At 46.9% G+C, this 13,289-nt stretch overlaps 1 protein-coding gene across 1 annotated transcript in view; it reads left to right on the top strand.

Annotated features, from left to right (window-relative positions):
- Positions 1–13,289, top strand: part of CDPF1 (cysteine rich DPF motif domain containing 1) — a 38,405-nt gene that overhangs the window by 21,809 nt on the left and 3,307 nt on the right. Inside the window, exons 3-4 of the mRNA XM_006269487.4 lie at positions 7,053–7,172; positions 8,209–8,320. Of these exons, the coding sequence (XP_006269549.2) occupies positions 7,053–7,172; positions 8,209–8,320 (232 nt within the window). The remainder of the gene's footprint in view (positions 1–7,052; positions 7,173–8,208; positions 8,321–13,289) is intronic.

Here is a 13,289-nt window from a genome sequence, read left to right as displayed (position 1 = left end):
GCCGCAGCATTGCATTGCAGACTTATGTTCATCTTGTGGTCAATGATGACCCCCAAGTCTCTTTCTTCCATAGTGCTAGCCAGCATAGCACTGCTGAGCCTATAAGGATGCTGCGGGATTTTCTTCCCAAGGTGGAGAACCTTGCATTTATCGGCATTGAACACTATCAGATTCACATCCGCCCACTTGCTGAGCCTGTCCAGGTCAGCCTGGATCACCCGCCTGTCTTCTGGTGTGGATGCTTTGCCCCAAAGTTTGGTGTCATTGGCAAACTTGGCCAGTCCGCTTCTGACTCCAGTGTCCACATCATTAATGAAGATGTTGAACAATATGGGTCCAAGGACAGAGCCTTGGGGGACCCCACTGGTCACAGGACACCATGATGAGTGACTTCCATCAATTACTACCCTCTGGGTCCGACCACGGAGCCAGTTTTCCAGCCAGTGGATCGTGGTGGACCCAAGGCAACAATTGGCCAGTTTCACCAAGAGGTGATCATGGGATACCAGATTGAAGGCTTTTTTGAAGTCAAGTTATATGACATCAATCTCTTCTCCCTTATCCAGGTGATAGGTCACCTGGTCGTAGAAGGAAATGAGATTGGTCCAGTTAGCATGGCCTCCTTTGGCGACAGGGGCATGGAGGGGAGTTATTTCCCCTGTCCCTCCAATGTCTGGTGAATGGGACAGGAAAGGAGCTTATTCTGTTGCTCATCCCACACAGGAAGCAATCAGCAGAGGTGGTGGTCAGGGCTAGCAGACCCCAACTGCGGTCCCCCAGGAGTGGAGGGGGGAATAACCCCCCTTCCTGCACCCTTTGCCTCAGGGGCCATGCTGGCTGGCATTTGGCCACAACCCCGCCCCTGCAGCAGTGAGGGGGTGGGGGGGTACCAGATGGACCCCAGCTTGGGTCCATGCTGGTGTGACAGGGAGAGGGGAATTAAGCCTCTTCCTTGGTCAGTTCACTTGAGGCTACTGCTGGGCTGACCATGCCCTGACTGCTGGAGCAGCGAGTGGAGAAATGCCAGACAGGTCCATGCTGATGGGACAGGGAAGGGAGGGGGGAATAAACCTCTTCTCTGCCCCCTTTCCCTCAGGGGGCTGGTGTCTGGCCATGCCCCCATTCCTGCCTGCCCCTGCTCTGGATCGGGAGCAGAGGGGCAGGGCCAGCCCTGCTCCACTGGAGCAGAGAGCACAGCCCAGCCCAGGGCTGCAAAGCATCCTGGGATGATGAGGGACTCTGGTTTAACTTAAACCTGGAAGGGGCTTGGGACAGAAGTTCTATACACCAGTTTGATCTCAATCAGTTAAACCTGGTTGTATGTAGTATCAGATTTATCTCAAACCAGCTTCAGCCATTTTGAAACGGGTCTGTGTGCACTGAACCTATGTTCTGTCACAGGTTTAAACCAGTTTCTGCTCACTTAAACCAGTTTGTGTGTAACTTCTGTCCCTAGCTCTAGTGTGTTTTGTACATACATGACTTTAAGAAACTAAAATTAAATTTGTCTGAAATAACGTACATCAGATACACAGCCCAAATCTAATTCAAAGATCTTAAAACATTTTGGTTAATCTCAACATGAAGTAGATATAAAAGATAGCCAGGACTCACACTGTAGTCTTCTCAGACATTAAAGGCACCTGACTTTATTAGCATGTCACAGTAGCATTAATATATGACAAAGAATAATCTGGGTTTGAAACTGCAGGAGGATTGAAATCATGCAGCATACAGGTGGCTCCTGAAGTGAATCTGGGTTAACAGACCAAGAAGAAAGTTAAGGCCTGATTCTGCTCTTTGATCTATGTTTGTGAACTGCTCCTTGTGCAGCCTCATTGACTCCAGCCTGTCATGGGAACCACCTGCTGTTCTGCAGGAGCGTGATTCATAGATTCATAGATGTTAGGGTCGGAAGGGACCTCAATAGATCATCGAGTCCGACCCCCTGCATAGGCAGGAAAGAGTGCTGGGTCTAGATGACCCCAGCTAGATGCATATCCAACCTCCTCTTGAAGACCCCCAGGGTAGGGGAGAGCACCACCTCCCTTGGGAGCCCGTTCCAGACCTTGGCCACTCGAACTGTGAAGAAGTTCTTCCTAATGTCCAATCTAAATCTGCTCTCTGCTAGCTTGTGGCCATTATTTCTTGTAACCCCCAGGGGCGCCTTGGTGAATAAAACCTCACCAATTCCCTTCTGTGCCCCTGTGATGAACTTATAGGCAGCCACAAGGTCGCCTCTCAACCTTCTCTTGCGGAGGCTGAAAAGGTCCAGGTTCTCTAGTCTCTCCTCGTAGGGCTTGGTCTGCAGGCCCTTGACCATATGAGTGGCCCTTCTCTGGACCCTCTCCAGGTTATCCGCATCCTTCTTGAAGTGTGGCGCCCAGAATTGCACGTAGTACTCCAACTGCGGTCTGACCAGCGCCCGATAGAGGGGAAGTATCACCTCCTTGGATCTATTCGTCATGCATCTGCTGATGCACGATAAAGTGCCATAGGCTTTTCTGATGGCTTCGTCACACTGCCGGCTCATGTTCATCTTGGAGTCCACTAGGACTCCAAGATCCCTTTCCGCTTCCATGCCACCAAGCAGGTCATTTCCTAGTCAGTAGGTATGCTGGACATTTTTCCTCCCTAGGTGCAGCACTTTGCATTTCTCCTTGTTGAACTGCATCCTGTTGTTTTCTGCCCACTTGTCCAACCTGTCCAGGTCTGCTTGCAGCTGTTCCCTGCCCTCCGGCATGTCCACTTCTCCCCATAGCTTTGTGTCATCTGCATACTTGGACAGAGTACACTTCACTCCCTCGTCCAAGTCACTGATGAAGACATTAAAGAGTATTGGTCCAAGGACTGAGCCCTGCGGGACCGCACTGCCCACAGCCTTCCAGGTCGAAACCGACCCGTCCACCACGACTCTCTGGGTGTGACCCTCTAGCACCCAGATGTGACATGGTGATGTGATGTGGTATTTAATGACAAGTGACCAGGGTGCCATTTCTTATTCATCTACAACAGCACCTCCAGCAGCACTATTCTGCCTAAACAGTGTGCTAGGACACTGGTTTGGTACCAGTTCCAAAGGAAGGGTCCCAGTTGCCAGATCTTCAGCCCCATTTCCTGCAGCCCGGGTGCATGTTTTAGACAGGGCTCTCATTTAATCATTGACCCAGGCCAACTCTGCTTGGGTGATAAGGTCTGACAGAATTGCAGCATGGTATGGCCATAACAATATCTGGAATTGTACAGGAAGAATGCCTTGTTGATAATTTTCAAGCAGCCTAAGAGGCATGCCCATATTTGTGGATTCAAATTGGGTAACCCTGCATGCAAACAAGCATCAATGGTTAATTTATGGCTCTGTGTTAATTTTGTGCAGGTGTATGCAGGCACTGGGCTTGTCAAAATTTGGTCACACTTGGCTGTGCATATGAAAAATGTAACATCATATGCTTTTGATAAAATATATTTCCGTATGCTTTATGATATACCTGAAAGGTGTGTCCCAGATTTAAAATGGCATGGGATTAGAGAGAGCACAATTTTTAACTCATTGACTAGCATTTTCAAGAGAGGCCTAAAGATCAACCCTTAAAGGCTTATTTGATAAACAAGGAGTATAAAAGAAAAAAATATGTAGGCACTAAAGGATTAGGCACATGACCATGGCAGTGGAATCCAGAACCAGTGGTAATTATTTAGTTCTCCCCATGCACTCTGATGAATCTTAAGTGATTCAGAATGAGATCCAGAATCAGTGGCAGATTAAGACTTATTGGGATGCAGGCAAACAGAAAATTGGGGGCCTGCCACACCCCATTATAAACATGAATGTATCAAAAAGCATTAATAAAATTAAATGTTTACACGGTGCATTAATAAAACATAGAACATTATGTTGAAATTAAGTACTCAATTTTACCATGCACAAAACTGAATAAAACAACTGCCGTAGGAAAATTACTCAGATGCATGGGATCACTATCAATGTATAATAACACAAGAGGAAAGATATTTTAATTTCATGGTCATGTAGATTCTTGTTTGACTATTTTTTTTACATACGCATTTTACATTGTATCTACATTACGGTAAACTACTAGACGAAAAATACAGGCTATACTGATGGCCTTGAGTATGAATGAGCTTTAGTTCAAGTGCCGCCACCACCATTTTTAAGCACAGGGATGCTGATACATGAGATGCTGCAGCACTTTAATTAGAATGGCTCTCAGAGCCACTCTAATTGAAGTGCCACCCCCCACCCCTGGAGCACATGTAGAAGTGCCAAGGGGCAGCTGCCTGAGCCTGCACAGCAGGGCTGAGGGGGAAGGTGCGAGCCTTCCTGGCTGCCCAGGGCTGGGTGGTCTCTGGGCTAGACTCCCTGCTGTCTTCCCTCTGCCCAGAGCAGGGCCACAGGGCTACTTCAGACCTGGAGAAACTGAAACTACTCCACCCCTGCAGCCAGGCCCCAGTCCTGCGAGCTAGACTCCGTGGGGGAGGGGCCCCTTCCCCTCCTGGGGCTACTGCTGCTGGGTGGGCCTCCCTGCCCAGCAGGGGAGGCTGAATGGATGCGTCTGGGCTGGGGGTGGGATAGCACATGCCCACCTTTCCTCCCTGCCCCCCCCCCCCCAACAAAACACACACACAGAGCCAGAGAGGAGCTGAGTAGGGCGAGGGTGGATGTGAGCTGCCTGCTGTGGGCTTGGGGATTTCCTCTCTGCTGCCTTTGTCTAGGGGCCCCACACCAGCTGCATGCCTTGTCTGCCCAGCAGCAGGAGGCACAACTCACCACCCAACTGCTGCTGGGCAGGTAGGGGCATGCAGCCAACATAGGGCTCCCGAAGGAAAGGCAGCAGAGTGGAGAGCCCTGAGCCCACAGCAAGCAGCCTGCATCTGCCCCATGCACAAATACAGAGGGGGCACATGCCACCCCATACTTCCCTGGGGGGTGCACGCAGTGGTGAGGAGCCGACCCCCCCTTTTCCTCCCCTATGCCCCCTGGATGAACTGCCTGTGGCTTTGTCCGGCTCCCTACCCCAGCCCCAGATCCAATGCACTGTCTGGCTGTGTCCCGCTCCCCATCCGCCCCAGCCCCTGCCTCTGCCCCTACCCCATTCCCTCCCTCCCTGAGGTCATTGATCTGCCCCCAACCCTAACCTCTTCCCCTCCATAGACTTACCTGCAGGGAGTTGCTCTCCATGCTGCCCCTTTGTTTTCCTGGCCACATGCATGTGTGTGGCTGTGCACGTGTCTTGCTCCTGGGAGCTCCAAGCAGGACCCCTTGCAGGCTAGAATGCTGCCTGCCTGCAAGGGGAAACCCTCCATTTCCCAAGGAAACCCAGGCACCCAGGGGGCCTCTGGGCTGGGCCCCTATGGGCCCATGCATTAATTCGCCTAAGTCTAGAACAGCTAGTGTACTGACTAGAGGGTATCTAGGTCTAGCCCTGTGGTTCTCAACTTTTCAAGACTCAAGGCATCCTGGAAAGGACTGGTTCTTACCTTTCACTCATTTTTTGACAAGGGAAAAATAGTAGATCAATTCTTCTGTTGCAAAGAACTCAGACTACAACAGGTCTGAATGTTTTTGACACTGTGGATTCCTATTTGAAATTCCTATATCTATCTTCTGAATCGTGTAAGTGTTTGCACATCTAACAGTGCTAATACTGTGATTATCATCCAGGATCTTGCAGTGTCCTGGTTGATAATCACTGGTTTAGCCAATAGGAAATTCTGAGTCCAGGCGTGTCTCTGAAGTCCAGCCCCTTGAGCAGGGCTGTAAAAAGATGTGTCCCTCCATTTAGGGTCCACAGCCTAGAAACTTCTGAAGGTTGCTGCCCTATGGTCTTTCCTTAAAGGACTGAACAGCTTTTACTTCCTTAGTGGTTACCTAGTGCACAGTTTCCCAACTGGTGTGCCATTAGGCACGTTCGGGTGTGCTGCTGCAGTTTCGGCTGGAGCCACCCTCCTGCCTGGCTGGAGCCACAAACAGATGGGGAGCGTGGCTCCAGCCCAAAATGCCCTCCGGCTGGCTGCACCCCCCCCCGTTAGTGTCCAGCTGGCCGCATGCTGCCCCCCCCCCCCCAAATCCAGTGTGCTGCAGTACTTTTTTATTTAGGTAGGTGTGCCATGGGGCAAAAAAGGATGGGAAACACTGACCTAGTGGTTAGAAGTAGTGGGAAATGGAAGGCCAAGGCTCAATTCCTTCACTGCCTGAGGGAATTTATATCCATATTTGCCACCTCCCTAGAGCTAGTGGGTCTAACTACTACCCTAGAGGATAAGTCCCTTGGGCTCTTTCAGATCCAATGAATCTTGAATTCTTTTCTGTACAATGGAAAAGTTTACACAGGAGTAGGTGAGTGTGCCCTTACTCCCTTAGCCAGTAGCCTTGGGGTATAGGCCTCTGAGAATAACTTCATGATCAAGACTTTCAGGTGACTTGAGCAAAGGAAATCCTAGTTTATGAATCCTTCATGGGCTTAGGCAAAGAGATAGGCACAAGGCTGCTCAGTCTCTTGCAGACTGACATATTTCCAGGTGTGCATAGAGACACGAGACTAAGTAGCCTTGAGGGGAACTTCAGAGTCAAAACATGAGGTATCAGGAAAGTTCAGATGTCCTGCAGGTTTAGGAAGCAACTAAACAGGATTTTTCAGGATCATCGTTTTGCACTTAAGATGTTTATGTCCCATAGTATGCACCTACATCCTTTTTTGGATTTAACTCTAAAATAACAGTACCTTCCTAGAGAAGGCACCAAGGCCGAAATGTTCAAAGCTGTGTAGGGGGTGTGGATTATACATTTCCATTACCTCAACTGCAAGAGGAGAAAAGATAAGTGGCAGTTTGCTCTTCAAACCTTATGAACTTGCCAACCAAAATTATTTCCCAACTATTGATTGGAGGGAAAGAAATCTTTTCTCACATGCTTTAGTACCACAGACAGTGGTACTAGAGCAGTCCAGTTTTATCACCTTCAGTGATGCTCCCACAACTGTATTCCAAACTGAAAAGGTGGGGTTTTTTTTGGTTTTTTTTTACATGTGCAGCTTAGAAATGGATACCCACAAAGAAGCTCAGCCCAAAGGAGTCTTTGAGTGCCAGTTATGTGGATTAACAGCTCCATACAGTTATTATGGGCAGAAACCTCCCAACACACGCTCTATTGTGTAAGTATGGTTTCTTTTTTTTTATAGCAGATCTCATTACCATGGGATCTCATACTCTGGACTAGTGTAGCACTATACATAATCAACCCAGAAGTCCAATCAAATCATACCTAACCTGGAACATGGGTTAAAAGGTACATGGTTCAAAGTTTTACTGTCTCGCACACAAACAAAAACATGCCGTTTCCTCCTCCTAAGATTTACAAAAAAAAAAAAGATTCAATATCACCATGGTCTTTAAATCTCTGATTTTACATGAAATGCATGAAATAGTAATCCAGTCCTGCAGGGTGCTGTATGCAAATCAACACCATTAAATTTCAGCAGGGTTGTGCCCAGAACTAGTCAGGAACAGTGCCTTGAGCTCTCTCACACAAGTTGCCAAGTACCTAATGAAAGATAACCAGCTCAGTAGTCCTGAGGCAACAGTTGCACAACTCAGAATATTTTAGATCATGTTATCATTACATGCTGACAGCTCTTGCCTACGAAAGGCTGAACCCTAAGTTCACAGGAGTGACATAACTAGAAGTAGTAAAGGCCTTTGTCAAAAGAAAATGCATATATTTTTTAAAATGGCCTAGAGAAGTATCCCTGTAAAACACAGGATACATTTAAAGGTGGAGCACTGAGAACACACATACAGTACTAATCCAGTGGTTATCAATGTTTTTAGACTTAAAGCACCCCTCAGTTAACACCAGCTTTTATTTTTCTGTAGTTGAAAAAATGCGTGAAAGCAATTCTTTTGTTGCAGAGAACTCAAAGACCACAACTGGTAGGCAGACTGCTTTTGACACTGTGGATTCCTATTTGAAATCTTTGAGTTTATCTTGTGAATCATGTGTAGGGGGTTGCACACACAACAGTGCTAGTACTGTGCAGTACCCTATGGCATGCTTACAAGGATCTCACAGCACTCCAGTGTGCTATAGCACCCTTTTTGAGAAATCACCCTGCATTAATGAAATGGTTATTAGCAGATTTTCCTTTGCAAAGTGGTACATTTTTTAAATGGGAGCCGATTCCTTCCTAGCCTCCTGGAAGAAAGCTATGTCATGAAGGATCCTTTCACCCCTGACAAGGACAAATTCCTTATCCTCGGATCACAGTGCAGTTTGTGTACCAGGCGGGTGTGTGTTGGCACAGTAAGTAACATGTGATGCATGGTGCATTTTATAGCCTGCTTTTGTTCCAGACTCAGTGACCTCTTTGGGAAAAGATCAAACAGTGACAGCAGTGTACCAAGCAGCTCTCTCTGCTACCAGTTCCTGTAAAACATGGTTTCTCATGTTGTTAAAGTGTTGTTAAAGTTGCTGCATAAGGTCATATCTTTTTCCAGATTTTCAGAACAACATGAAACAATTTCTCCTTTGTCTTCACTGCCCTGCCAGTGTAGAGCGGCTATAAAAGCACCACAATTTGCCAGTACAGGTATGACACAGGCCTCCAGAAAGCCATGCTACCTCCATGTCCCCTGGCAAATCCTTGCGTAAAAGGCATGCAGGGGAAGGGTGAGGTGGGATAAATCTCCAGCACCAAATACTGTTGAAAGAAGCCAGAAACCATTTCAGTCCCTAAAGCAGCCCAGAGTCTAGAAGGCACAAGGGGTAGTTTAAACATCACATTTGCCTCTTCCCCTCAAGTGGCACTTCCTGGAAGCCCAGCACAAATCTGCAGAGCGTTGAAAGCTGAGTGCAGATAAGTTGAAACACAACTTTTTAGGGCAGTGGGACAGTTGGAATCTTACTTGAGGACAGTGCAAGAAAATTTAAATCAAAGCCTTTTCCTCAGCAAGAGTCATTATGAACACTCTTAAATGACTAGAGACAAAAGATGCACACTCATCCAAAAATGTTAGAAATGACAAAGCATGACCCCATTGGTCCAGTAGCAGCAAAACGATAGCATTCTTCATTAAGAACACTTGCATTTCCTACTTAAGGGAGTGGTATTTAAGTATTAAGGCTTCTGGAACTCAGCTGATGGCATCACAATATGTAGTTCTGGCAGTTTCCAAAGTTCTTTCAGCTCATCTCTGCTTATAGTAGTTTGGGGCTATATCCGGCTTCATCGGAGTGGTCATTAGTGAGTAAAAGACTGAGTCAGGTAGTGAACAACAGCAGTGATTTAAAAAAATATATATTTCACTACTGCTGAAGCCGTAGTATTTTTGTTCCCCGATTTGATGGCCTTTTGTACTTATGGCAAAACAAACCATACAGTTGATTAGAGGAGAGTGTCAGGGGAATACCAGTCTGATTACATGGAAACTAGGGTTGAAGAAGCAGAGGGACAAATGCAAGGGGGTTTTTTGTTTTTGTTTTTTTGGGTTTTTTTACAGATCTGAAGAAGTGAGGGCCAAATTTTGCTTTGTTCCTCTTTTCAAGATGAATTTGGGCCAAGAATGCTGGTACCAATTCAACTGACTTCAGAAGCAATCTGGCTCACTGGTTTAATGTGGGGTGGGGTGGGGTGGGGAAAGGGGGGAGGGGGAAACCAAGTCGCAACACTTTTTTCCTGATAGTTATTTTCCCTTCTGAAATTCTCTTCCAGTACTTAGATGAATGGAAATTGGAAAATGGTCAAAATATAAATTGCTGCTGATAATTGTTTTATTCCAGCTGTCTGCTGCTCAAATTGTTAGTTTAAAAAAAAAAAAGAGTAACAGGCTCTCAAATTCATCCTTAATAATCAGCATACTTTTGCAACTGATTTCCAAAATGCCTAGCATTTTCAATTGCACCAGCTGAACTTGTCCCAAAGTTGAAGTTTCAGCCAAGCACATTACAGTGAATCTTAATAGGAAGGGGGGGCTCTGCCATTTAAGAGATTAATGCAGCTAATTAAATGTTCTGATTCATTGTGGACAAAACAAAGTATAGGGCATTAGTATTATGCTGTCAGAAGCCATTTTATATCTTTAGCTGTTTATGCACATTTCTTTTGTTTCTAGAGCTATCAAGATTTTCCTGAATAGTATATCTCAAAGCAAAAGAAAAAAAAAACAACCTCTGAGGTTCTTAATGATGACACTACACATGCAGCAGTGGGTAGCTAACCTGAACAGGCAAGTGACAGCTGAGCAAGGGCCTGATCCTAGAGAAGTAATCCCAGTGAAGTCGATCGGATCAAGGCTACAAAATATCGGAATAAATTTCCTACCAAACTGGCTTGCCCACTTGAGAGCTAGGTGTACAAGTATGGTTATTAAATACATGTAGCAACACACACTTAGGTAAGATAGGAAGAGAGCTACAGAAAATGTTAATTAACACTTTAAACACCTGCATCCAGCAGGTAAATACGTATTATTCCTCTTTCATGTAGGGGAAAGTAGGACATGGGTTAAGTGACTTCCTCAAGACCACAGAGGGAGTTAGAGCTAGGATTACAAGTCAAAGGTCTATGGCTCCTTGACTTGTGGTTGTTTCGATGAATCAAGCCAGACCCTCTCTTGATCTGCTTGTATTTATGTTATAACTTGAGCCTATGAAGCTAACCACCTATAATTTACCTCATTGGAACTATGTAGTGAAGAACCAGATTGCTAGAATGGACAACTTTTAGAGTCAGGTTGCTTTTAGTTCCATTACTTTGTACCCACTGTTGTGATTCGGTGGTAGACTCTTTGCCTGCCACACAAGAGACCTGGGTTTGATTTCTGGATGTGCATATAACTATAGCCATTGAAGCACTGAACCTCTGGACTCAGTCTGGCCTTTGGATTTTGTCTGAAGAGGGGATGGAAGGTCTTAGCAGCCTCCACTCCTTCATACTTCTGTCTAGGCATTTGTGTCAAAGGTCCTGGTGACTTCTCGTGCATATACCACGATCTAGAAGAATCGACAGTTGCCTACTACTGTTCTTTGTAATTCTACTAGAGCAGGGTTCAGTAGTATTATTGGCTGGAGTACCAAAAACACACCAACCCTGACCCACACCTCAACTTGCTGTGCCAAGGGCAGACTACAGGGGACCTGTGAGGGGCCCGATCCTCGTTGTTGGCGGCAGCTACATGCGTGCCTCCAAGTGGATGGTGGGGGAGGGGCCAGGATCATGCTGTTCCTGCGCCTTCCCCACCCTGTATCCCAAGGTGCATGTGCAGTTGCTGCCAGCATGGAGTTGGTGCTGGGGCTCCAGACCCTGGTGAAGCTGTTTGCAGCCTGCCCTGTTTGCAACTGCCCAGAGCCTGGGCCAGCTGTGGTAGGCAACCAGGAAGCTGCAAACAGCACTGGGCTCTGAAGTCCCAGCCAGGCTTTGTGGCTGTGGCAGGTGTACACCCACCTCTGGGCAGACAGCGGGGAAGGGACCTAGAACAGCACAACCCTGGTCCCTCCCCCACAATCTGCCCAGATGCATGTGCAGCCACTGCCACCATGGAATCTGGCCATGGGCTCTGGAGCTTGGTGCAGCTGTTTGCAGCCTCCTGGCTGCAGCCAGCCTGGGCTCTCGGCAGCTGCTGCCAGCCATGAAGCCTGAACTGCTTGCAGCAGGGCTTGAAGCCTGTCAGTGGCCTGCTGGGCACAGCTTGGACTCCATGGCTGGCAACAGCTGCCTAGAGCCCAGGCCAGCTCTGGTGTGCCAAGCTAAATGGCCTCATGTGCCATGCTCTGGCATGCGTGCCAGGGGTTGCTGACCCCTGCACTAGAGAGACCCAAGAACTGTCTTTCCTTAAATTGACCCAGGACACTGGATGTAATTTGTTACCTTTCATTGTTGGGCCTCTCAGATCTAAGTCCAACATAATCATGAAATACCACTTAAATTTACCAGACAATAATGGATTCATTTACAACTGATGTGCAGAAGTGTCATCAGCAAAACACAATTAATGTTCTCAATAGCTGGGCTTCCTTCATAATTGGACTCTTCAGTATATTACCTTCAATTATTTTTCATTTACTGGTATTTCAGTTATTTTCACTCTAGTCAGTTGTTATGATACAATTTGCAGCACATATTCCAATGACCTTCCACCACCTTATTTTGGGGAAAGCATTTGCTTGAGCAATCTTCAAAGCTTGTTCCAAGCAAAAAATAGTACATTAGGGGACCTACCCATACACTAATGTGGGCTGTTTAGCTTAATAGAAATATCTTAAACTACTGCTCCTCTACCCGCCCCCCACCCACCAATGTAGAATGTACAGGCACATCACAGCAAGTGACAACTTCAGATGCTGACCTTTGGCACAACAGTGCATCGCATGAATGGCCAATGGTATTAAAACACTGACACTTGTAAGGCCTCAGCACTGCAGCTGGGCAACAAGGTCAGCAACACTCAGGCCCTTAAGCAGCCCCAGCTCAGCCTGCTGGATTTGTTCTAGGACTGCTTTTAAGGTGCTCTTGCAAGTACCTAGGCCCTGCTGCACAACAGACTGGCTTCAGTCTGGGAGTAACTCTTACCTGTGTGACTTCCTTGGTGTTTGTTCCTGCATTCCTGCCTGTGTACCCAGTCCCTGAACTTTAGAACCTGTTTTGACTTTGGCTTTCTTCCTGACATCCACTTCTGGTAAAACACTGGCTCGGCACGTGAATCCTACCTTGACTTTAGCTTACTTCCTCACATCCACTTCTAGTAACCCTTTGGCTTGGTGCATGATCATGGTTTAACTTTGTCTTACTCCCCCCATTATGGATGCTGGTAACACCCCCTAACTCTAACCCACCAGGTCTAATGCCTCTGGATCCTGACAGCGCTCATCAGGACTAGGATTAAAGATGATCTTCAATATCCATAGACTGTACATCTTCTAAGGTGTCAAAAGAGTGGGTGGGATGTGTAGATAAGGCACTGATTTGGCATACAGGAAGCACTCCATTCTTAGCTGTGCCACAGCCTACATACGTGACCTTGGGCACTTAGGCCCAGAACCATAAAGGCATTACCTTCCATTTGGGCACCGAATGCCTAATGATTTCAGTGCAACCGAGGCACGTAAATACATTTGGTGCATCTGTGCCTTCTCTTTGGGCTTTTGTTTGCTACCTGCAAAGTGGGGATAATTTTTCCACTCTCGTCTCCTTCCTCACAGGCTCTCTGGAATGTTGCTTTCTCCTGTTGTGTCTGTCCTAGGCCAAGCATGATAGAATCCTACTTGCTTGGGGCAC

This window comes from Alligator mississippiensis, chromosome 4 (genome assembly GCF_030867095.1).
Source record: "Alligator mississippiensis isolate rAllMis1 chromosome 4, rAllMis1, whole genome shotgun sequence".
Lineage (NCBI taxonomy): Eukaryota > Metazoa > Chordata > Crocodylia > Alligatoridae > Alligator > Alligator mississippiensis.
The sequence above is the reverse complement of the archived record's forward strand: the minus strand, read 5'-3'. Positions and strand labels throughout refer to the sequence as shown.